The following is a 25318-nucleotide window of genomic DNA, read 5'->3' on the forward strand; positions in this document are numbered from 1 at the left end:
AGAGAGACTAGAGTGTCTGGAGAGACTAGAGAGACTAGAGTCTGGAGAGACTAGAGAGACTAGAGAGACTAGAGTCTGGAGAGACTAGAGAGACTAGAGAGACTAGAGAGTCTGGAGAGACTAGAGAGACTAGAGAGACTAGAGAGTCTGGAGAGACTGGAGAGACTAGAGAGACTAGAGACTGGAAAGACTAGAGAGACTAGAGACTGGAAAGACTAGAGAGACTGGAGAGACTAGAGAGACTAGAGAGTCTGGAGAGACTAGAGAGACTAGAGAGTCTGGAGAGACTAGAGAGACTAGAGTCTGGAGAGACTAGAGAGACTAGAGACTGGAAAGACTAGAGAGACTAGAGAGTCTGGAAAGACTAGAGAGACTAGAGAGTCTGGAGAGACTAGAGAGACTAGAGAGTCTGGAGAGACTAGAGAGACTAGAGAATGGAAAGACTAGAGAGACTAGAGAGTCTGGAGAGACTAGAGAGACTAGAGTCTGGAGAGACTAGAGAGACTAGAGTCTGGAGAGACTAGAGAGACTAGAGAGACTAGAGACTGGAAAGACTAGAGAGACTAGAGACTGGAAAGACTAGAGAGACTAGAGAGTCTGGAAAGACTAGAGAGACTAGAGACTGGAAAGACTAGAGAGACTAGAGAGTCTGGAAAGACTAGAGAGACTAGAGAGTCTGGAGAGACTAGAGAGACTAGAGAGTCTGGAGAGACTAGAGAGACTAGAGAATGGAAAGACTAGAGAGACTAGAGAGTCTGGAGAGACTAGAGAGACTAGAGTCTGGAGAGACTAGAGAGACTAGAGAGACTAGAGTCTGGAGAGACTAGAGAGACTAGAGAGACTAGAGACTGGAAAGACTAGAGAGACTAGAGACTGGAAAGACTAGAGAGACTAGAGAGTCTGGAAAGACTAGAGAGACTAGAGAGTCTGGAGAGACTAGAGAGACTAGAGAGTCTGGAGAGACTAGAGAGACTAGAGAGTCTGGAGAGACTAGAGAGACTAGAGTCTGGAGAGACTAGAGAGACTAGAGACTGGAAAGACTAGAGAGACTAGAGAGTCTGGAAAGACTAGAGAGACTAGAGAGTCTGGAGAGACTAGAGAGACTAGAGAGTCTGGAGAGACTAGAGAGACTAGAGAATGGAAAGACTAGAGAGACTAGAGAGTCTGGAGAGACTAGAGAGACTAGAGTCTGGAGAGACTAGAGAGACTAGAGAGACTAGAGTCTGGAGAGACTAGAGAGACTAGAGAGACTAGAGTGTCTGGAGAGACTAGAGAGACTAGAGTCTGGAGAGACTAGAGAGACTAGAGAGACTAGAGTCTGGAGAGACTAGAGAGACTAGAGAGACTAGAGAGTCTGGAGAGACTAGAGAGACTAGAGAGACTAGAGAGTCTGGAGAGACTGGAGAGACTAGAGAGACTAGAGACTGGAAAGACTAGAGAGACTAGAGACTGGAAAGACTAGAGAGACTGGAGAGACTAGAGAGACTAGAGACTGGAAAGACTAGAGAGACTAGAGACTGGAAAGACTAGAGAGACTAGAGAGTCTGGAGAGACTAGAGAGACTAGAGAGACTAGAGAGTCTGGAGAGACTGGAGAGACTAGAGAGACTAGAGACTGGAAAGACTAGAGAGACTAGAGACTGGAAAGACTAGAGAGACTGGAGAGACTAGAGAGACTAGAGACTGGAAAGACTAGAGAGACTAGAGACTGGAAAGACTAGAGATACAAAATTTTTATTTATATTTTCAGGTAAGTCCACAAATATTCAGGACGTGTGACGTCAAACGATCAAGTGTTTCATCAGTCTGATTCTTCTCTTGACAGATTTCTTTGTGATGTGGAATAACATTTCTGAATCATGATTTGTAAAGTAACATTGAAGTTTCCTCACCCATGGATGTCATTGCAAGCGTCTGTCTCCCAACAAACTGGGCCGGTCCCATCCCATCCAGGAAGTCACTGAACTGGGCATCGGATGCGAGACACATCCCACTGTAGTTAAGACTGAAGGGAGAGCAAAAAGGACGGGGTTAAAACTTCATCCGGTGATTGTGGTTAAACAGAGAAGTGAAATAAAATGGAAGAAATGGGAAACAGAACGATGGCAGAGTTATGGAAGAAGAAAAAAGATGAAAAAAATAGAGAACAAAGGTGAAATGAAAGAGCAGAAAAAAGAAATAACCATTTATCACACATGGTTCACCACAGATAAAACTCCTAAAAGAAACTCAGTGATGAACTTATGTGACCCAATTTTATCTGAGTATTCAGAAGAATCAGATCAGAGTGCTTTGGTGGCAGACTGCCAGGAACTATAAACGTGTGTGTGTGTGGGTGTGTGTGTGTGTGTGGGGGTGTGTGTGTGTGTGTGTGTGTGTGTGTGTGTGTGTGTGTGTGCGTGCGTGTGTGTGTGTAGGTGTGTGTGTGTGTGTGTGTGTGTGTGTTCTGTGGTCAGCAGACCACAGCAAATCTCTTGCTCATCTTTTATGTGAAAACTACAGAGTGTAGAAGTAGAACAAAACAAAACACTGAAGCAGAACAAAGATCCAGCAGGAAATGTTGAGTCAAGGACAGAATCTGGATTTACTCTTCCTGTTTCTTAATCCATAAATTATAAAATGTAAAATAAAATAAACCACATGCAGTGCAGTGACTGTAGTGTCGTCTCATTTCATAGATTTGGATTACAGCTTAATACAAAATATCAGTAAGGAAAATGTTACAAAGTAAAGCTAAAAGACAAAAACAAGTCAGAACATTTTAATTTCTCTTTCAGTTACTGCATTGCCATTACATTACAGTTTAGACAGAAACTAATTAAAATCAATAATGAACAGTTACATAACTACAAAAAGCCACATAAGAACAAGTTGAGGAAATGCTGAAAGCGTTGAATAAAATGATTTTTAAAACAGGTAATAAAAAATGCTGCAGACTTTTATTGTTTATGGATACGTTACTAAAGATAACGCCGGTTATTGTGCACACATTCCTTAAGATATGGACTGAAACTGATAACTGTAAGCTTTTTGAAAATATTCACCGTGTTTCTGTGAAAGAGTGGCTTGTCTGGTTGTTCTTTTTAACTGGTTTGCATTTTAACTAAACTCCTTCAACGTATATTTACTGGTGACACACAATAGGCCGATCTCTGTGGAATACCATAAACCGAACCCATTTAGAGGCACCACTAGTCAGAACTATGTCCAAAGATGTGGATCAACTTTGCTCCTGTGAGTTTGTCATTGTGACAGCGAAGTGGCCTTTTGACCAAACGATCAAACAGGAACAGACTTCATGTCCACCTCGTATTTATCTCCCTCTCAGATTGTTCCGTCTCATCAGCCTTATTTTTGTGGAACTCTGTCTTTGTTTCTCTTTATAAACCTTCATTTTATAACATATTTTCCTCTCTAACTATCCCTAAAGCAAATCTTTTACATCCAATACAAAATGGCAGCAAATAACTGGAATTATATATTCACCTTTGAAACATCAAATCATCATGAATAGCTGTGATAATCATGAATCCTCTTTAAAATTGTAAACAGTGTCAGTGGGTTGTTATACAACCTGAACAGAATTTAACAGATCCACGATGCAGTTTAAAACTTGACATGTGCAGATTTTAAACAGCTGAAATATCCTTTCTGGAGCCCTGAAAATATGGTTTGGCATGCAGTGAGTCAGGCAGCGCTGGTCGCCCGGGTATTAGAGGGTGATAAAATCCTGAGCTTCAGATTATTACGTGTGTGTGTGGAGCACATCTGGGGATTACGCTGCTGTTTCACACAATCTGATGTTCGATGCAAACCTCATGCTGTAACCAAACAACACACCCCAAAAACGGCATTTCAGACCTTACGGGACTCTCTGCTGCTGGTTGGTTCGTTAAGACACAGCAACTCAAGATGGACGACATTAACGAGACCTTCTCTGTTCTGGTCACTTTCCTCTTCATTCTGTCTGATTCATTAATGTCAACAGACTTATTATTGTTGTTCATTTAGCTGCAGCCACAAATAAAGACATTTAAAAAATTATTTAAAAAAATAAGTGCATCTTAACATCTCAACATTTCAAACTGAAACACTAAAAACAAACATTTAATCTGAAAACTTTAATTTTTCTCATATTCACAGTTATTGGAACTATGCTGAACCATTTCTGTATTGACCTGCTCAAATGTTTTTGGACAATTATTTTATTAAGAGATAATCCTTTCACTGCAGTTTTGTGAATTACACTAATTTTGATACGGCAGAAAAAAAACTTTTCCTAGAACAAAAACTTTTGTAGAAAAACGTTTTGTGATGAATGGAAATGCAGCTAACGTTTGATCCTGGATTCTTATCTTGTTTCTGGACCTGCTTTCCTGAGGTTTTCCTCCCTATAAATTAACTTCTTTATGTCATAATGGGTGGTGGTTGATGGTGAGGAGATGACACTTAGACCCAGGTAAAATGAAGAATATGATGGTTTAATGGTTATTTGCTCAGGGAAACAGTCCAAGACAGGCAGCACAGCAGGAGACAAGCGCACAGCTAAACTGCCGGTAGCAACTGACTAACAGGACTAACATGCGAGCGAACACAAACCAGGACTTGGCAGTTCCACTGGAGAGTGTAGATAAGTGACATCAGACATATGTTTGACAAACTTAGACAAGGACCCGACAAGAGACAAAGACAACAGGTGGACTTAAATACACACGGGGTAATCAAGGGAACGAGAAACACCTGGGAACAATCAACAAGACAGAGACTCACAGGAAGGAACTGAACACAGAAAACTAAAATAAATACACAGAAACATGGATCATGACGCTGTATTCTCTATTAAAAATATTCATTTTTCCTTCAGTCTGTTCTGCATTGGATCGTTTGTCAACCAAAACATGAGAGGCTTCCAGACTTTTATTTTAAAATATTCTGGTGTTTTAAAAAGTTTGTCATGCCATATTGTCTAACGATCTTCCTTTTGTTAGAGAAACAGGCCCCCAGCATCATAGATCCTCCACCATACCTTATCATGAGCTGCTTTGTTTTTAGGCCAGATCCTCCTGGAGCTCAGTCAGTTTCCACCTTTCAGTTTTAGCTTCATCGCCGCCGTCAGCAGCACACACACTAAAGTACCCCAATCATTAATCAATAAGCCCATAAATGTGATTGGATGGTGTTAGCTGACAAAGTGCTTATTCATTGCAGGATGTGTCCATGCACAGAGCTTTCCAATCAGCGTGCTGAGCCAAACGGCGGACGGAAATGATTCATCGTCACAACGCTGCTCAGATATGAATCACTTATTTTATACATAAAGTTATTTTTATTACAGCTGGTGCCTTTAGCTTTATTTTTAAAAGTTTTTTTCTATTGAAAAATGACAATGAGATCAAAATCATCCTGCAGATTTTGCAGAAATTGGTATTCATAAAAGTTACATTTAATTTCATCAGTCATACGTTGTTCCTCCATGTTGTTCTAGTGTTTTGTTGCTTTGGAGTTTGATTTTATTTATTTATATACTAAAAAACTTCTAAATTTGAAAAGGGTTTTATTAAGAAAGTATATAAATTTGTACAGTAATGAGTTACACAACTCCATCTGGCTGCTGTTACTTGTGTGTTTTTCATTCTTTAAGTTTTCCTGAACTTTCCCATCCATTGGTCTGAATCTTTAAACATCATCTTTGAGATGCTTCATCACTGAAGCTGGATGTTCTTCCATGGTGATTCTCTTTACAGGTAATCAGTACTAACACCAGAAGGTGATGATTTCCATGCCTGCCTCTCTTTCACATTAAAGTGTTTTTCAGTATAAAGTGTTTTGAGTTGATTCAAATCATTTATAAGGAGCCAATCAGTGTCTGATTCTGAAGCACAACCCAAACTAAACCCATTTCATTCTCATTCATAAAGTTTTCTGTTTAAACTCCGACAGTCTGAATGCCTGTGTGGCTCCAGAAGACGCGCTCTCACACAGCAGAGTGACGGAGAAGATGTTGAATAAAAGCCCACAGTCTGGGTCACCTGACTGAGTTCGCTGTCAGTAGCATAAACTGCTGCATCACTAACAGTTTGAGCTGCCATTTTTCTGTGGGGTCAATTATAAAAACGTAAGTAAATAAAAAGTGAAATGTGGCCATTCTTACACATTTCTAGACTTCAGTTTGCAAAAATCTACATTTTTTCTGTAATATCTTAAAGGGAAAATTAAAATATCACATATTTTTTCTTTATAAATCTGTATTTTTATTTCTATTCTCCATGTATAGATAATACTACATTACAGCAGTGACTTTCTGTTCCTTTATCGAAGCTCAGCAGTCATTTATGATATGATATGAAGGGAGATTTTGCAAGATAATCATAGAAACTTGAATTTGAGGAATAGTTTACACAGCTTAAGTCAAACAGGCTCAGACTGACTACTCGGATTCAGTTTTTCTCCTCTCTGCGCCTCGGCTGTCTCCTTGTTCTGTTTCAAATTGTTTGCATGATGAGAAATGACATTTTTATACAAATCATTCTGTTTTTCTCCACATCCAGACCTTTGATGAACAGAGGAACTTGGTGACGACGTTCCAAAATAAACGCATTAGGATTTTCACATCATCACGGCATTTTTCTTTCATTGTGCAGCACAAACTTAGCCTCTTCTGTAAATTTGTGTAAGGTCATGTGGATTCAGACAGACTTTCAGTCTCTCTACTTGTGCTTCCTAGCAGCCCATGTTTCTGTTGACACCATGACGCTCGCATCAGCCGGTCTGTCTGCCTCGTTATGTAACTGTTGAAACTGGAGCCGGTATCCAGGTTGGCAGGGCTCTGCATGTGGCCATGTGTCTGTATGTGTAGTAGTACTATGCTGTTATTACTCATCTTCCTCAGACGGATGAAAGGAACCAACATACACAACACTTGGAAATCAGCTCTAACCTTTAAAAGACAAAATAATTCTCTAATTGTTTCTGTGGAGTTGGTGGAAACCCAGTGGTCACGAAGCTGCAGGTTTCTTTATTTATTTCAGGTTCATTCAAAAGATAAACTGGCTCCAAAATCACCTTATCAAAATTAGTCAACAATGAAAAGGCTGTGTGTAATCTAATTATGAAATGAACACCCACAATAAAAATGATGAACTCTCTGCTCCTTTTTAAGCAGGATGGATATGATTATCATAATGTCATAACAACTTTCTGTGACATTGTCACAGCAATAAATTATGAAATTAGCGCTCCAGTTATCTTTCTTGAAAAGTAAAATGAAATTTACATTATATTCAGTTTACATTAGTCTGTAATCACGTTCTCTTGCAGAATAAACTCTGTAATTCATCTCCTTTTGATTCAAATCTAGACTTCATGTAAACAATAAGCAGAATTACGGAAAAATGTTTTAAAAATGTTTTCCAAATATTGACTTTGTTTTTGTTGTTCTAAACCCACAGAGCATGTCATGCAGTATGTGCTTTAGAAATGGAAAAGTGTATTACAAATAATTTCTTAAATTAAATGTATTTGAATTTACAACATGTCTCAGAAAAGTGAAATTCAGTCTAATCTTACAGATTAAAATCAAACAGTCCAGTTCTGTTTACTGTTGAAACCCCATAAAAATGAAGAAAACCAGCAGAATGATTCTGTAGAGACATTGAACAAGTAGCTGTTGACTTTACAGGAATCCCTCTGGCTGAGGATGCACTGGGCGACAGTAGAGAGGAAAAACTCACCGTTAACAGGAAGAAACCTGCAGCAGAACCTGGCTCAATGGATACTGAAGAAAAGTAATATTTCCAGAAACACCTGACACCAGTTAGACAAGCAGCTTCTCATCTACATGATGGAAAGTTTTCATCACTTTGTCAGTGAAAAAACAGCTTTATGTCTTAGACAATGTCAGATTTACAGGAAATTCTGAGTTATTTTAGCTCCATGAACAAAACAGTTTCAGTACCAGATTTGACAAAGACTGAGAACTGCTTATCAAAAACACTTAAGTCCAGTTATAAGAATCACCAGTTTTTAAATAAAGGATTTTAAAAGACATTTAGTGTTGCAGCTGTTTTCCCTTTTGGCCAGACGGACTGTGGTTACTCACTTCCCCTCGGAGCCGTAGCTGTTCATGCTGTCCTCTATGGATTCATGGCTGGCCTGGCGGACGGTCCGACTCGGCATCTCCACCGCCAAACCCGTCTCCGTGCTCCTCTGGATGCCTCCCTTCAACTTCCTGCCATCGGTGTCCACTGCAGGAAACCAGACACAGATGAATTAACTTCACATTTAAACTCAGAGTTTGGAGATTGCAGGAGAAAACGCTGTGCTCTCTGAAAATACACAAAATCTCACCAAGTATTTTGGTCTATTTTCTGGTTCAAGTAACTTTTCAGCAATATACAAGAGCTTCTTTCTCAATATAGATGAAAAAGTACTTGTTCAATTGGCAGATTATTTCATTTATAACACTGGGAAAATATCTTGTTACGAGTTAAATAATCTGCTAGTGGAACTAAAACTTTCTCATCAGCATGAAGAGAAAGTTATGCTAACTTTAACAATATGCTAACTCATCAGCATATTGACTAAAAACAAACTCCAGTTAGTTTTGTTCAAGTGAACTAAGATATTTGCAGTAGAAACTAGACCAAAATTACTTGCTAAGATTTTGTGTTTTTGCAGAGTTGAGGATTTATTTTCCTGCATCTGCTGCTCAGTTTCAGCCGTCCGTGTGTTTACTCTGCTGTGACCTGATCTGGAAAGAAAGACGAGAAGTCACTGGAAAGAAAGGACGAAGGGATTCAGTCCCTCTTTAGATCAGGACAGTACATCTTGTTGCAAAGCAGAGAGAAAATCAATGAGCGGTTGACTTTACTGGCCATTTCTCTGACCGAAAGGAAATTTGCAGAGAAAAAGATTACAAAGTTCTCAACTTAGACCTGACATGATGGTAGCGTCTTTTTGGTTATAAAGGTGAGGGAACCCGAGGTTAGGTTTGGTTTCAAAAAGTTCAAGAGACACCAAGCAAATCTCAAAGAACGATTTAAGAAGTTTAGTACACACAGCGAGAATGAAGCGCCGAGTTAGGAAGTTACTTCTGCAATTATTAAAGAGTGACCTAGAATGGAGCTATTTCTATCACGTTCTTGTGGGACGGCACTTTGGCAGATTTGGGTTACTGCTTCAGCTCTCCGACTGTTTCTGTATCATCCGTTAAGCTCAGAGTTGGACCAGAGACCAGAGTTAGACAAACATTCCTGAGTAAAGTCAGTTACAGGAGTTTTAAAGAGTAACTGCTCTTCCTATTTCTGTTAGATGACAGAAAAACACAGATTTCCATCAGAATGTCGTGACTTTCTGGGTTTTTATCTTTTCTAAATGTCATGTTCTTCCTGTTTGCCCTGGTGAATGACAGATACTGTGATTTATCCCACCGAAAGAAAACCCTGAACATTGCTTTTTAATATTTATTTAGTTGTTGTGGTTGAACACAAACACATTCTGTGAATACTGATGAAGAAAGTCACTGATGAAGACTTTTAATTTTAACTGCTGTAGCTGAGGTTTAACAGCAGATTTATTTTTACATCAATAGGAAAGAAAAATAAATAAATTCAGGCGTAATCAAGAAGCCCAGATGGTTTCTATCCACCGATGAATCAGACCTTCAGGGTTTAAGGTCAGTTTGTAAAGATTTAGTCAGAGTTTGAAAGTAACTAGTTACATTTACTCAGGTAAAAAGTAATACTTTTAGGAGTGTTTTCACTAACCTGTACTTTTTACTTTTACTTGCATCATTTTATTATAAAGTATCTCGACTCTTACTTGAATAAATTTTCTGTATTTTCTACCGACTGAATGTTTTGAGGTTCAACAGACACACACCTGCAGTTTTTGTTAAAGTTTCCTAAATTTTGCACTGAAAAAAAAATATTTGGAAAAATTTTTCTTTTGTTATTTCTTGTAACTTAAATGAATTATTGTCATTTTATCCTTAAAATAGCAACATTTCCGTTTAACTTTATACTTTTGTCTGTCTGATGATGTAATTTTTAAATATTAATTTGACCAGGGACTCTGTTTTACCAAGTAGACTTGAGTAATTTCTTGGCTAATTTTACTTGAGTAAAAATATGTTGAAGTGTTGCTACTTTTGAGTAAATTATTTTGGGTACTCTGGATCCTAACCCTGAGCACTGAAACTACTTTTAAAATTGCCTGGTTTAAAGATTCGGACACTTTATTCTCTCTGCACATATTTCACCTCATTCAAACCTAAAACCTGCCGTCTGTGCAAACCTTCACTCACTGCTAGCTGCTCTGTGGCGGCTTGCAAAGTATTTGCGCATATATTTTTAAAAAGTATTTTGTGACATTACAACCACAACACCTAATGTAATTTAATGGCATTTTTTCATACAAATTTGTGCAAAATGTTGAACAATAGCATCCATGTTTCTCAAAGATTTTAACAAAGAAATCACCAAATTGTGGCAGGTGTTTGTCAACACTTTGTGGGCTCAACTGGAAGTCTGTTAAATTGTGTCTCCACCAGCTTTTCACACCCAGTGACATCATTTTTTTGCCAATTACTCTTTGCAAAATTGCTCAGTCGCATCCGTCACATGAATTTCATAAAGCAAAGCAGTTTGGTATAAGTCTTATTACGGGTTGATAGCAGCAGCTTTTGAGCAACCGGTTCAGGATACTGATGGGACATTACTGCTGTTCACCTTAATCCAAATCAGCATCCGTTAGCAGAGTCAGAGCGAAAGGCAATCTTACCAGGCAATCAGGATAAATGATTAGTGCTTAAAGGGCTGACAGGTTTCTTATTTGTAACATTTGTGGGCTGATTCTGTTTGTCTGCGACTCTAAATGAGACCTGCAAAACTTTAACTACGCCGCTGTCCGCCTGCCAGCATTTTTATGCTTTTTTGACTGGCTTTGCTCATACAGTCAAAAAGCCTGTTTGTTAATTCAAGAAGTCACAAATAATGAAGCTAAAACACCATCTCCTCTCACTTATAATAGAAACCGAGAATCATAAACAATGAAAGGGAAGAATGTTTTATTTTCTTGTTGGACGATGAGGAATGTAGAGGATGGACATTCATCTTTTCTTTTCTCTTTTCTCTCTATAAACAAAAATAAAAATAACAAGCAATGAAGAAAAGACCTTTAGACATTATGTTGCTTATGCTTTAGATCAGTTTGTCAAACAGGCTGAGGACCATTAACTTATTTAGCAAACACTCACTTGAAATTACTCCACAATAATACAATGTATTGCTAGCATATACTACCTGAAATTAAAATATTAGTCTGTTTTCTGTGTTCATCCATGAACACGTCTACTCAGGGCATTTTGAGTTACTTACAGATTCTGATGTCAGACACATGGAAATGGAAAAATAAGTTGTTTTTTCCTACCAAGTCTGGTTTATTATTGTGCTTCTATTTGTAATTTAGAAGCCCAATAAAAGAAAAATGGACTTGAGTTCCTTTGCCAGAAACAAAACTTCTCTCTGCACCATTAAAATTATCCACGAATTTCTATCAATAGCATTTGTCCTTTTTTATTTAATTAGTTTAACATAATCATTTTTAATTAAATAAAAAATAACAATAGTTATGAACAAAGCATTACAAGCAAGTAAAGTCATAAAAAACGAAGAGTTCAGACGAACTGAGACTCGGCATAGACTCGTTCAAAGGGAATCGAGTCGTTCATGAACCGCACGTCAAACTCTCAGCAGGTGTAACTTTGCTTCCTGTGATTACATAAATATTCCTGGCCTTGTTTTCTTTCCACTGGCATCATCAGTTTTTCTAGTGAGTGACCCGATTTAAAGCCATTTATCCATCGTTATTTTAAACACAATGCTTTGGGAAGCTAGCTGTACAGCGAGCGAAACGGCAAATAAACGGCCGTTCACATGCAGTACCCTGCGGACCACTAGGGGGCGCCCGCCGACCACTGTTTGAGAAAGACTGCTTTAGATGCTTATTACTTTTTTTAAGACAGTTTGTCATCATCATTATCTTTTGTAAAGTGGTCCAGCTGATGTTTTCTCTCGTATTAAACAATTACCCTGAAACAGAAGGATTTGCAGGCTTAAGGAGGCCAGATGTTGGCTGGTCTGCATCTGCTTGGAAAGCCAATCCACACCACTTTCTGCCAGCTGTTGTGTTGTATTTTTCTCCAGATGTTCAGGGTTGTAAGTCTGGTGCAGTCTTATTATAGTGTAATGTTTTCTGTCCTCTTTGTCGCTCTGATTCCCCCAATCAGGTCAGTCCTGGGTTGTCCAAGCTCCCAGAGTCTGGTAAAGGTTTAAAAGCAATTCAGTCTCTGTGTGTCTTTACAAGGCTGTGATTTCATAATTCCTTGTGTAATTTCCATCTAATGTGATTTTAGATTAATCGCACTTTTTAAAAAGGTGAAAACAATTTTCTCTAATACCCTAAATGTCAAATGTATTTACATATCAGCAAGCGAATCTCCACGAGTCTGATCCTCTCTGTGGCTCTAATAAAGGAAAGAAATTGAAACCCACTCCAATCTAAAATAGTCTCCTGCATTTGCCGTGAATGTAGCTCACAGCGTGTGATGTGGAGCGCCTGCTGTGATGTAGCACAAAAAATGTCTGAAGGTGACGCACAAACGTTGTGATGAAGAAGCACAGAGCTAGGACTCATTAGTTTGTCTCCCAGCAGAGATACATTAATGAAATCAGAACGGATACTAAAATAGCCGCTCTCCATTCATTCCACTTATCTGGCCAACTTCACTGACTGACAGGAAGACTGCGAGACAAGGTGTGACCTACCTCGCCTCGCAAGGTAGGTCACACATCGTGGCCTAAATTGCTCGCAGACAGACAAGCAAAACAGAGATAATTTTAGCGGGATGGGATGCTTCATTTAAAATAAATCAACTAGCTTATATGAGGCTATTTGTAAAATTAAAAATTAACAGCAATAATTAGCGTGTGATAAGAGGAAAAACACGTTAGTCATTCATTTAAAACTAAATATTTAGTGAGCAGGCAAAATTTTTAGCTCCAAATTAAATGACAAGGTAAATAATGAGCTTTAACCTGAATATTTAGCTAAACATTCAGCTAATATGCAGATTTTCTAGCCAATAACCAGAAGTGGACAAATGAAAGCTGTCAACAACGACAGCCTCCTCACCAGCCAGAGATTATTTATTAGCATCACTGTTTGCCTCATGCAGTTTTTATTTTGATGACCCATCTCCAGTTATCAACAAGTCAATTTGCATATTACCTAAAAAAGTAGCTTCAATTTAAATATTTTTTCTTGAAATTTAAATATTTAGCCTTATAGCTAAATATTTCATTCAAAGCCAGTTGGCTATCTGTTTAGCTTGAAGCTAACTATACTTAATATTATTATGGAATGGTCTATATTATTACAATGTATTTTTTTTTTAGTTTTGAGCAATATTCCACTTTTCCTTTTATTACACATGACAAATTTATCAGGCAGGAAATTAAAAAGTACTGCGCCTGGAACATTAATAAACTCATTTATTAAGTTTCTTTTACTTCCTCCTTCACATGGAGAATGGAAATGATCGCAGAGTGAGAAGATATTCTGTGCAAACAAAGCTGCAGTGATGGTTTGGTTCGTACGACGAGGTCTGATGGGCTGTGATGGAGGATTTTATCAACTATTATCATTAGAGACATGAAGCTGCCACTTTCTCTGGAAAACGCACCAGGAGCAGGACTCCCCGTCTGATTGTGTTCACTTGACCCACATAAACCATGTCTAAGTGTGTGTGTGTGTGTGTGTGTGTGCGCGTGTGTGTGTGTGTGTGTGTGTGTGTGTGTGTGTGTGTGTGTGTGTGTGTGTGTGTGTGTGTGTGTGTGTGTGTGTGATAAGCAGGATGCTTAGACTCCTCTCGGTAAATGACCTGCTGCAGTGTCCAGCTGTGTCACACTGACTTCAGCCTCTTAGAGCAGAACCCAGATGGGATTCCCGCCTTCTGCACTAAATATCAGAATCTCTCCCTGAAAATTACAAATCTCCTCTTTAACAGCTCAGATAGGATCCTTATTCTGTCTGATGTGTAACTGAAAATGAAGACAAAGTTATTTATTATCCACTCTCAGTTGAACAGGAGAGTGAGTTCACGATGAACATCTCAGTGTCTTCCATGTTTCCTGCAGTCAGATTCAGGGACGATGTCCCTCCAACTCCACCGCGCAGAAACCAGGCAGACAAAGGATAACGATCACTCTGCTTTTTATGCACTCAAGCACAAATAAACTTATTCAGAACAAAATGCTGCACAGAAATCATGACTTAAATGGCTACAATCAGAAAAAAAATAATTCTTAGTATTATATTTCCTGTGTCTTTTATGTGCAGGAGCCATATTGGAAAAAGTGAGAGGGGAGTTCAACTTGAAAGTTCATAAAGTTTGATTATTTTTAGCAAAGATGTAATCAATTATTCCTTCCTTTTCTCCAAACTAAACTCACTGACGCCCCTCTCTAGGGCTCATCTAATTTTTATTGGCAGAGAATCAACGTTTTTCTGAGAAAGATTTGCATTTTTGTGTCTCTAACGTTAATTTATTTGTTCACTTTGTCTTTTCTCCTGAGTTCTGACGTTTCAACATTGACCGTTTCTTTGCATCCTGTCCAGCCTGAAGTAAAAGTTTAAGACTTCAAAACAAATTCATCAGACATTTTCTTTCCATAGAAATCATTACTTTAAATAGCCAAAAGCAGACACTATGGATGTTTATTTGTACAGGATGACCTTAGGAAACCTTTTGCCGTAGATTCAGCAAAAGGAAAAAAGGGCAGGAAAGATTTCTGTTTGGTTGGATAAATGTCCTAAAGCTGAACTGTTGGTCACCACAGACGAGTTTCTGTTGGTTCAGGTTTGAATCTCTGCTGTTTGAAACTTAAAACCAACATCCATGTTTGCTGATTTGTCTTCATTCAAACCCTTTTTTATTTTACTGCTTTTTGCCACAAGTCAAGTTTTGGGCTTCAGATAAGATTGTAATTCAATAAGACAGAAACCTTTTATTTGACCGATCTGCGTTTTGTGATGTCTAGACGTCTTTGATAATTGACATTTGCTTCAATCAATTCATGACTCACATCTTAGTCATATGAAACTGTATCACCTCCATCTAGGACAGATCACTCTGTAGAAAAGATTAGATTTAAGCGTTTGGTGTTTATGTTGTCGTTGTCATGAAGACATCTTTTAAAACGCTCTCCTCCACACCTGAGGCTGCTTTACCTCCAAAGCTTCTTTACTCTGATGCTCCATGTGGTAGACGGGTGAAAACTCTCCTCCTTTGGGCCACATTGAGAAAACAAGCAGCAGATATATTTTAGCTTGGCCTAATTTATCACCCTGAGCTTAGGAAGAAGACACAGACATCTAAAGCTGCCTGAGGGAAGATTTGTTGGAGCTAAATTTACTTAACTGCCTCAATCTGTTAGTTCAGATTATGAGAAAGAAATCCAGACGTTCTTTGGTCTATTTTATATTTTTGCAGCAAGAAGACATGAACAGAGCAGAAGTGTCTAACAGTGGACGTATCGTGTAAATGCAGCCGGTAGATTTGCTCTTCCACCGTCGACTTGTTCATTACAGAAAGAGAAAATCTGGCAGAAGTTGCTTGTCTGAGGAAGAGGATCCTGTGAAGCACTAAAAAAGAAATTACTTTCCTGGTTGAAGCGCCACAGACGATGACTGGTGATGACTAAGACCGGAGATGAATAGGAAGCAGCCTGTTAAAACCTCTTGGCAGCAGAAAAGGTGGACAAAGCAGAACGTTTCAGACGTAGAGCTAATTGCCTTATGGGTAGGTAAGCATTTCTCAGATCGTTTTAAAAAATTAACAGCACTGCTGAGTGCTCCGCAAAAAATGTGTTCTCAGAGTTTTACTCTGTATGCAAAGAACTTCCTGGACTGCAATAAGTGTTAACTAGTAAAGTGCCAGGCTTTCTGGCTCCTTCATATAACTGAGGCTCCATGCAGCATCACAAGCTACTTTGACATTAAAGCAGCTGAACAGAAATGAATCTTTCTGTTCAGATGGAAACATTTCATTTATTCTGTTGAGTAGATGGAGAGACTTCTCATTATTTGGGGTTTAAGTTTGTTTTCTCTGTTTGAGTCGACTTTAACCCTCATCATGTTTTCCTAACAGCTGCACCATAACGAGGCTGCAAAGAGCAGGAACAAAATTAATGTTACAAGTTCGATCAGCAAAAGAAATATTACTGCAACGTTAGTCTGGGACACGCGTTCAAATAAGAGCTTATTAAAAAGATCAGATATTAAATCTCCTTTGAAAAACCTCTCTGTTAATTAATTTATTCCACTTTGTCTTTATTCATGTTCTAATATAGTTCTGAGTTTTGATCCACCACTGGATGGGGAAGAGTTTGGCAACAAAAGTGTTTCCATCTCCACTTTGGTGGAGCCAAAATAAAATCTTTAATAAACACACAGATAGAAACTCGGCTGCTGATTCTCAGATCTCAAACTCTGATAAAAGTGTTTTTAAATGTTCATCTCAATTCTCCAATTAAAATGTATCATATTTCCTTTTTTAAGTCACTGCCTCAGGTTTTGTTTTTAATGTCTATTAGGTCATCCAAAAAGAGATGAAAAAATGTAAATCTATTTCTAGAGGAAGAGCTTGACGCTCATATTTGGAATAATGTCACATCATCTCCAGCACATTAAACAATATTTAAAACAGAATCCTCTAATTGCTTGGATCTAAACTCCATATTCTGGGAGGAAGCAAACTTAGATACGATCACCGGTTAAATGTTGACAGAAAAAGAAGAGAAAGGCAGAGGCAAACAGGAAGAGAAGGAGGGACCCAAAGAAAAAAAAACCTGTCAAGATGGCAAAACACAAAAGAGACAGAGCCCAAATTAATAAGTACAAGGAAGAGTCTGAGTGACAGCAGAGAGAGGAAGACAGAGAGAGATCGAACAGAGGGATGACAGCGTCGATAAGCACAATAATAAGAGAACGATGACACGTTTCTGCTCTTCTGAACATTAAGTGTTCTGTCACTGGGGCAATTTAACAAACTGATTAACTGATCTTTATATTCCATCTGAGCCAAAATTCATCTTCCCTGAGAGAACGAGCCTCTGCAGGAGGCTGGCTGCTTTTTAGTTTGAACTCATCTTAAGTTGGTGGCTTTAAACAACGAAGTGAAGGAGGAAAATGAAGGAGAACAGGATGTGAAAGTCTATGAGATTTCATTTATTTGGACATAAAATTGAAGCTCATATTTTCTCCTGCTATACAAGAAGAAAACCTGATATTATGTCAACAGAACCTGGAGAGATAAAAACAAAAAGTGAATAAATCAGCATGCTCCAGTGTTTTATGACTTTCTAAACTGTTAGCAAAAATTAGATTGTTTTACTGATTAAAACACTTTAGCAGGTGAAATAAATTTAACATCTTAGATCAGATGTGCACACACCTGATCTCATTGTTGTGCAAACAATATGCAGTCAGGAGCTACAAAAGGACATTTTAACAGATTTTAAAAACTCCACAATCTATGAATCTTTAAAATACGATGTGTACAAAAATAATGGATGTTTTCAGGTGGAAAATCTGAAAATATTCACATATCCTGTCAGTGACATCACTGAACTGATTTGCAAAACTTCAGAAAAAACAAACAAATATCAATTTATTTTAATGGTAACTTTTTCTTTATTTAAACCCATAATCAGGGAATCTGCTGATAAAAAAATCATCTTCTAATAGCTTCCTTAAAACAATAAGTACAGGTTCCTTTGCGTGTGGACATAAGAGAAAAACAGTAGCCGTATAGTGAGGAGCCACGGGAAAAAGGAAAACTCATTTGGTTGTTGAATTGTACTCCCAGATGTTTCAAAGTTGCATTGTTTCTTTTTTCAAACAGAATATAATTTGCATCCAGAGGTTATTCTCCCATGAGGTGAAAAGAAAAAGCTGCACGATTTACACAAAACATTAGATTTTCTCCAACTCCAAGTTTTCCAGAGAAGATAAATTATCAACAGACACTGAAACACAAGTTACCTGAAGGAAGCTGAATTGGTTTTGTTGTTTAGTCCAAGACAAGGTCGCATTAAACTGTGAAGAGTTTTAAACAACCAGCTGTGCAGAAAATGGAGGAATCTCTCAAGTCATTATCAGATTTAGTGTTTGTATCTTTAAGCTACATAATGACAGCAAATGTTATGCCTCTGACTGCTTTCCAAGCTCTCATAAACTCTGTGAGGAACAGACACACGTTGCTGAATAACCTCAGGCTCCATTTAGCCGTAAAATACAGCTGGAGGAGGAAAGTGTTTCTTTTACAGCTCAGCCATCAGCTTTATGCCTCCCTGCTTCAGAGAAACGCTCACATCACGGCCCGTCATTTGGAAGGAGCTCCGCCACAGCGGCTAATGCACCTTGTTTCTGCAAATAAGGTGTTTAACAGGAAATGATTTTAGTATCATACTGAATGTCACAGTTCTGGTAAAACCGAAATATTCTGATGTCTGAACACATGGGAGGTGAAGTCAGTAAATTAGTGCAGCATCAGATTCAATTAGCTTCGTTAATAAGGCTTGATGACACCCACAGATAATATTTAGTTACTTCCAGACTGAATCTAATGAACAGCGTCTGAAAAAGAGGATTGCTGGTGTTTTTAATGACAGCTTTGAGCACAAAATCTAATGTGTGCTTAACATCTAAACCTCATGAATCCAGGATCTTATCAAAGCAAACAGCATCTTTATGCTACAGCGATGAGTCCAGTTCAGACGGGAACCAACAGAACCTGAAATGTTCTGAGCCATTTTACCAGCAGCCGGTCCGCACCGTCTCTGGGGATTTAACTCGTCTGTATTCGTTATCCAGGTTGAATTAACTGGTACCAATCAAGCCTGGAAGATTTTGTTTTCTTCCAGAAGAGGCGTTACGTCAGGGGGTCCAACGTGCGGCCCGGGGGCCGTTTGTGGTCCTTGGACTGAGTTGGTGCGGCCCCCCAACAGCAGGTTGAGAATGATTTGCTGACTTTTTATTTTAATATCAGGGTGAAATTATTACCAACATCATTTCCTCATAATGGAAAAAAAATGATTGTCTTTCTATAACCAAAATATGATAATAATAGAACCATGTTTATTAAGAGATTTTACTGACTTTCAGATAACTTTACTTTTCTACAATAAAAAAAAAATCTATTTTATTTGCTTGATTTTAGTTTTCTTTATTTTTGTTAAGCTGTGAGTTTTTCTGAATGAACGATTTTGTTCCAGGTTTGGACGTCCCTGTGTTATATGATAAATTTATGATCAATTAAGGTAAATTTAAAACACAATGTTACTTTTCCAGGAATCTTCACTTCGGATGTGCTTAAAAATGCATAAATAAAATAATACCAACACTTTCTAAATGCTCCCCTTTAAGCTATTCCACTAAAGTAACAGAGTGAATATATATTTCATAAAAGATTAAATTAAAAAAATGTCATATGGTGCGCTGAATATTTACACATTCCCACCATAATTTCCAGCTCATATCCATCTGCTTTAAATAAATGCATTTAAAAACAAAAAGCCAACTGTCAGGATTTATGAGAGAAAAACCTTTCAGAAAATTTACTCCCTTCTGTTTTCCCATGTTTCTGCTCAGCCATACGGCCCATAATGCAGCCGGCTACCATCCACTGGCCAGAACTGCCAGGTGAATTTATTTATTTATTTATTTATTTATTTATTTATTTATTTATTTATTCCTCGTGGTAGAGCTGCTGAAAAATACAAAATGCTGCTGTTTAAGATAAGATATTCCTTTATTAATCCCGCAGTGGGGAAATTTACTGTTACAGCAGTACAGAGGACAGAGCAGAACCAGTATAAAAATCTATATATACAAAAAAATACAATACTGGTCATGGACATAAATATGGACATTCAGTTTATACCTACATCAGAAGATTTACTGTTCATGTATTTTATGATCAACATTTGCTACATTTTATGTTTGAATTAAAAGAAAATGAACAAAAATGAACTGGATGCTTGTTTTTGTTACATTTCTATGGACCAGAAAAAATACCAAAAGAGTAAAACATTTTTCATTACCAATGATCTGCATCAATTAATCCAAAGCTGAAACATTGAAAGTTTCCTCTTCCACATTTTAATAACAATGTCACATTGTTCATATAGTTTCAACAAAGTGAGGCGACAGTTATGGATAGTTAACCTGAATTCATGAAAATGCCATTATTTTGAATGAAGATCCATTGTTTTTTTATTGTTCCGTTTCAGTGAAGTGATTTGATGTCATTGATTGATTAATTCAGCAGGTCAAACCCTGAAGACTGAAAAATATAACAGATAAAAGAGCAAAAATCATCAGCAGTCAGATCAGAAAACAGAGACGATGTTTATCAGTGAGTTTACAGAAGAAAGAGGGAGAGAAGATGCCGATGAGAAGACGGAAAAAAGACAAACTCCAGGAACAATGGGTCAAATGATCCAGATCTACTCTTGACTAATATTTCTGTTTCACCTCTAAAGGACAAACCAGAGCAACGTTGTGTGCTGAAGCAGAAGGACAGGATTTAAGCTGTCATCAGAGACAATGGGATGTGGATGTCGGATCAACATATTCACGTTTTCTTCCTGTCACGGCCACACAAAGCCCGGCTCTCCACCAGCTCTGCCGCTAAGTGAATCATTTTCTAATTGCACTTTTAAAGAGGAATCTCACGGATCCTTTTGCTCGGTTTTGTCTCCCGTTAAAGCTTGTGTCAGTTTCACTTCTGCTTTATGTTTTACGCTGCTGCTTCCTGCTCGTAGGATTATTCAGTCTTTCATGTCTGTAATCATATCTGCATAATCTCACATCAGGATGCAAACAGGTCCTCAGCTCAGAAGGTTAACAATCCCTTTGGACAAATTCTGCTTTTTGATTCTGATGCATGTCCAGTTGTAGTGTTTGGTATCGTATTAAAGGGAACACTCTTGGTTTTTATTTAAACCAGGTTTTAAGTCTCTCTGACCAGCGCAGAGGTCACTGGAGCTTGTTAAATCAAAAATAACTCACATTTTTCCAAACCTTTGACTAAACTGGGTTTATTTCTTTGAGCTCAGTCGTATCCAGAAACATGAGGGACAGTTAATGTCTTCGTTAACAGAGGAGCCATGTTGGGATAACTTCCTGAAGCTGGAGATTCAGAAAGAACAGGAGCTTCTTAAAGAGACAGAGCCCAAATTTCAAGGTGTTACATCAGCAAATTTATTTTGAGTCAAATATATCACATTTTTATAACAACTGAAGATAAGATGGTTACTTAATTATGGTATAAAATGTACACACTGTCCCTGCAAAACACATAATACTTCCTCTTAAATAAATTTCAGGTAGGTTTAGCACATAGTGCTCAATGTTTTATGATGAGCCATTAAAAACATTCGAAGAAAAAATATTCCATGTTAAATAACCCATATGTCATGTTTCTGTAGCTGTAAGCAGCGTACAGTGGGAAGGACTTGAATCTGCCCCCGGCTCTCTGTGGTGTATATTTTAACGTCTGGGTGAGGAAGTGGAACGTCTCAGTGGAAAGTGGAGTCGCTGATGTGCACTGCTGCGTTTGGAGTTCATGGTGGGAAACAAGCACAGCTGCTGTTCCTGGATTAAACTACAACACAGTGAAAAATGCCCTCCTGGCTGCCGTACCTGCTCAATGTAACAAATGAACACCTGCAGCTCCTCTTTACCCCCATTTCCTCCTCCTCCTCCTCCTCCTCCTCCTCCTTCTCCCTATAGAGTAGACCTCCTTTCCAAGCAGTCCATTTTTTAATCCTGACTTTCCTGGGTCGTCTCTTCAGCTCAGAAGAACTCGGGAGACTTGTCTGTTTTCTCTCAGTCTGACATCTTTTTCCTCACTACGCTGCAACTCTTTGACATCATCAGCTTCATATGAATTTCTGTCTCATTATCTGCTCCTGTACAACATTAACCACATTCATCAGCTCAGTGGGTAGGAGCCTCACAGCTGTTCTTTATTTTTATTTTAATGCTTCCCTCGCTGCATCTGACTGGCCTCTGTGTGGGTTTAAGGTGGAAAATAAAGTTAAGACATAAATAAAATATAAAATCATCAAAATTTTCAAGACACAAAAAGTGACAGAAGAGGGAATCAAGTTACAGAAAATGAAGTAAATCAGCTGCAACTCTTTGAGTCATATTACACAAGAGGGGTATTAAAACAAATGGTGAATAACTTTCCATGGAAAATATTTTTCTTTCAGATATTTAAATTTTCATCGGAATAGTTTCTGTTTTGCAGGAAAAGTAGCAAAAACAGTAATTCTACATTAGACCATAAACTCAGCTTAATGACACACTGAAACTCTTTTTAGATAAATAATTATTGTTGAAATTCTTCCTGTGAATTTCTGAAACTAAGAAATGACTTTTTCTAACTGTGTTTGAGAAATAATGAAATAACATTTTGTCCAAGAAGCTGCCAGAAATCCATCCCTTGATAAATATCACACAAAAATACGAGTTTATCCAGATATAATTTGTTTCAAGCATAATGGAATAAATGTTTTATAAAAAACACCCTGAAGTTTCCTTCTTAGTCAGTTATTTAGTGTTTGAAAATAAAATATTTGAGTGTTAATAAAACACAGATTTATCTTGGATTGTAGATTAAGCTCCTAACCGAGATGAAACGTTGATTCCTGGACTCTGATGTTAAAACCAGAGCTATTCAATTTAGTTTCAGTTTTTAGCTTAATGAGACAATGAAAAAAACTGAAGTTACATTATTTAGTTTTTTATCTTCATTATGTTGCCCTTAAAGCTGAGATTTGCAGAACTTGAACAAACATCAACATTTTTCCAGAAATAATTCAATGAAGATTTTATATCTGCAGCATTAATTTGTGGTTCCACATCTGAACTGTTTGGTTTGGATTCATTTCATAACAGTTGATTCTGTGTGAATAATTCTCACTGAATTATTTCCACTTAACGCTGATATTTTCATCACATTCATACCCCAAACGCCAGACTGTGAGTATTCAGCTATAAGGACACAATTCTGCTTTATCTTTCATTTTGAATATTGAAGTTTAGTGTTTAGAATAATTTATTTCATTGGTTCACACCTACAACAATCAGAAATCCTATAAAAGATGAAGGTCTAGTTGAGCTACATTCAGCCATTACTTATAAACCTTCCTGCAAAGTGAATTATGTTTTCCCAGAATTGTGAAATAAAACCAGTTTGATTTGCTGCCTTGGGTCATAATTTAGCAGCCAAACAGGAAGAAACCCATCCGAAAACCAGAGCTTGGATTTTCCTCTCTGAAGGAGGAAACAGAATGAAAAGCGCGCCTCCTTCACTGTGCTAAACTGAAACACTTCCTTTTTCTCTCCATTTCCATGCACAGAAACACAGCTGACTGCAACAAGTGTACATTCAACAAAAAAGTGTGAAAACTGACAATGAGAAGCAAAACATGAGAAAGAGACCAAATAAAGCTCAGATTCTTAGAAACCTATCAGATTCCTGGGAACCTTTTTACGTTTGTCCTTCAGATGCTGAATGCTGATCAGGGCGGCGAAACGGGGGATCGATGGCTGCCTGAGTGAACATTCAATTTGTCATGTCTTACATGTACGACTTAAGGCAGGTGATTCATCTCCACAGTCAGTCTGTCAAGTAGAAACCAAACACCTGAGGTGATAGATAACACATACAGCAGCGGCCAGCGATCATCAGTGAGATTACAGAGAGCATTAATGTTATATGTTTATTCTCATTTATTCTTATATCACGTCTTGAAGTCATCATTTAGAAGTTATTTTTGACCAATAAAGGAAAGTTGAACTAAAAATAGTTGCCTGCATAGTGTGTGATTTCTGGACTTTTTAACTTTTTAAGAGCCGACTGTAATTTATTATTGTCTGTAGCCTCATATTTTAGCTTAATGTGGCAAATATGAAGTTCAGTGATTTATGAAATTATGCTCCAGTTTTATGTATTTGATCTGTTACATGAACAGGGTTCTCACTTTGTGTAGTATTCTAATTAACCGTCATTTCTATTTAACACTAGAAACATATCCAGTAAACGAAATAATAATGTATTATGATGTTATGAAATATCTTCAAAATGCAACCAGGTGTCGCTTTGTGTCAGTCATATTTAAGTTTTTTGTTTTATTGTGACACTCTCTTCCTGAGAAGACAGACAGACTCTGGAGCTGACTGCCATGTTTGTCCCCCCTGCTGTTTTCACGGAATGGTACGATCCAAAATTCTCCCTTGTGATTGGCCAGTTAAAACTACCAATCAAAACAAGGTTCTGCTGTGTGCAGGGTGGAGCCACTGAGAGTGAGAGCTGAGCAGCTAAAGAAAAAGTGACAAAGACTCTTGATCATGACCTATCAACCGTCTTACAATCAGATGGTTGTAAACCCCTTCCACCACCCCTCGATGTGCTGCTGAGCTTAAAGACGCCTTCAGCACATCACCACAACAATACCGTTCCAATATGCCGTTCAGAACCACTCTCAGGAATGTTGGACTGAGAATAGCTCATAAGAGAAGCTCAGAGACTCACACTTCCACCAGGTGTTTACTCATCGCTGCTGCCGCTAGTCTGCAGGATCTGTGAGGCTGCAGCTCAGAGGAGGAGCAAAGGTCAAGGCATCCCTGAATGGTTGCCACAGGAGATTCAAGGATTCTTTAAACATGAATCAAAGCAACAATCCTGGTAAGTTTTAATGACAGAATCACATTATAACCTGACATAAAGCTCAAAAAAGACAATTTTACATAAAACCCTCATTTAAGTCCAAGTGTAGCTTTATATCTGTGTGTCAGTGTCTGAGACTGCAGTGTAAATGTTGCCTGTCACAATAAATCATTTAATGACATGATATATCAAAACGAGCTCAATAATGTTTCTCTCTTCTTACTAAAAACTGGATAATAAAAGTTTTCAGTCTGTCTTGGCCTCTTTTAAAGGATTATTCACTTCACAATTCATTTTATTTCTTGTTTCTGTTTTGTTTATTTATTTTGGATATTTAAAATGTATTCCAGTTGCAGTGTTAAATGTTTATTGATCTTTGAGAATGTGTTCTTGCATTATTACCTTTATATTGATCAAAAATGGTCTCAAAAACAACAATATTATCGCAATAACTTCTGTGACAATTTATGGTTCATCAGAATCTGTCATTGTGACAGGCCTAAGTTGAACTAGAAAT

General features: G+C 37.9%; 1 protein-coding gene across 1 annotated transcript in view; it reads right to left on the bottom strand.

The window, feature by feature from the left end:
* rims4 (regulating synaptic membrane exocytosis 4) overlaps positions 1-25318 on the bottom strand; it is a 36710-nt gene that overhangs the window by 7572 nt on the left and 3820 nt on the right. The window contains exons 2-3 of the mRNA XM_088006001.1: positions 8098-8242; positions 1892-2004 (exon numbers count right to left, since the gene is read on the bottom strand). Of these exons, the coding sequence (XP_087862127.1) occupies positions 1892-2004; positions 8098-8242 (258 nt within the window). The remainder of the gene's footprint in view (positions 1-1891; positions 2005-8097; positions 8243-25318) is intronic.

The sequence above is a fragment of the Poecilia mexicana genome, unplaced genomic scaffold, assembly GCF_051168715.1.
Source record: "Poecilia mexicana isolate PSO_F unplaced genomic scaffold, ASM5116871v1 scaffold_5, whole genome shotgun sequence".
In the NCBI taxonomy this organism is placed as follows: Eukaryota; Metazoa; Chordata; class Actinopteri; order Cyprinodontiformes; family Poeciliidae; genus Poecilia; species Poecilia mexicana.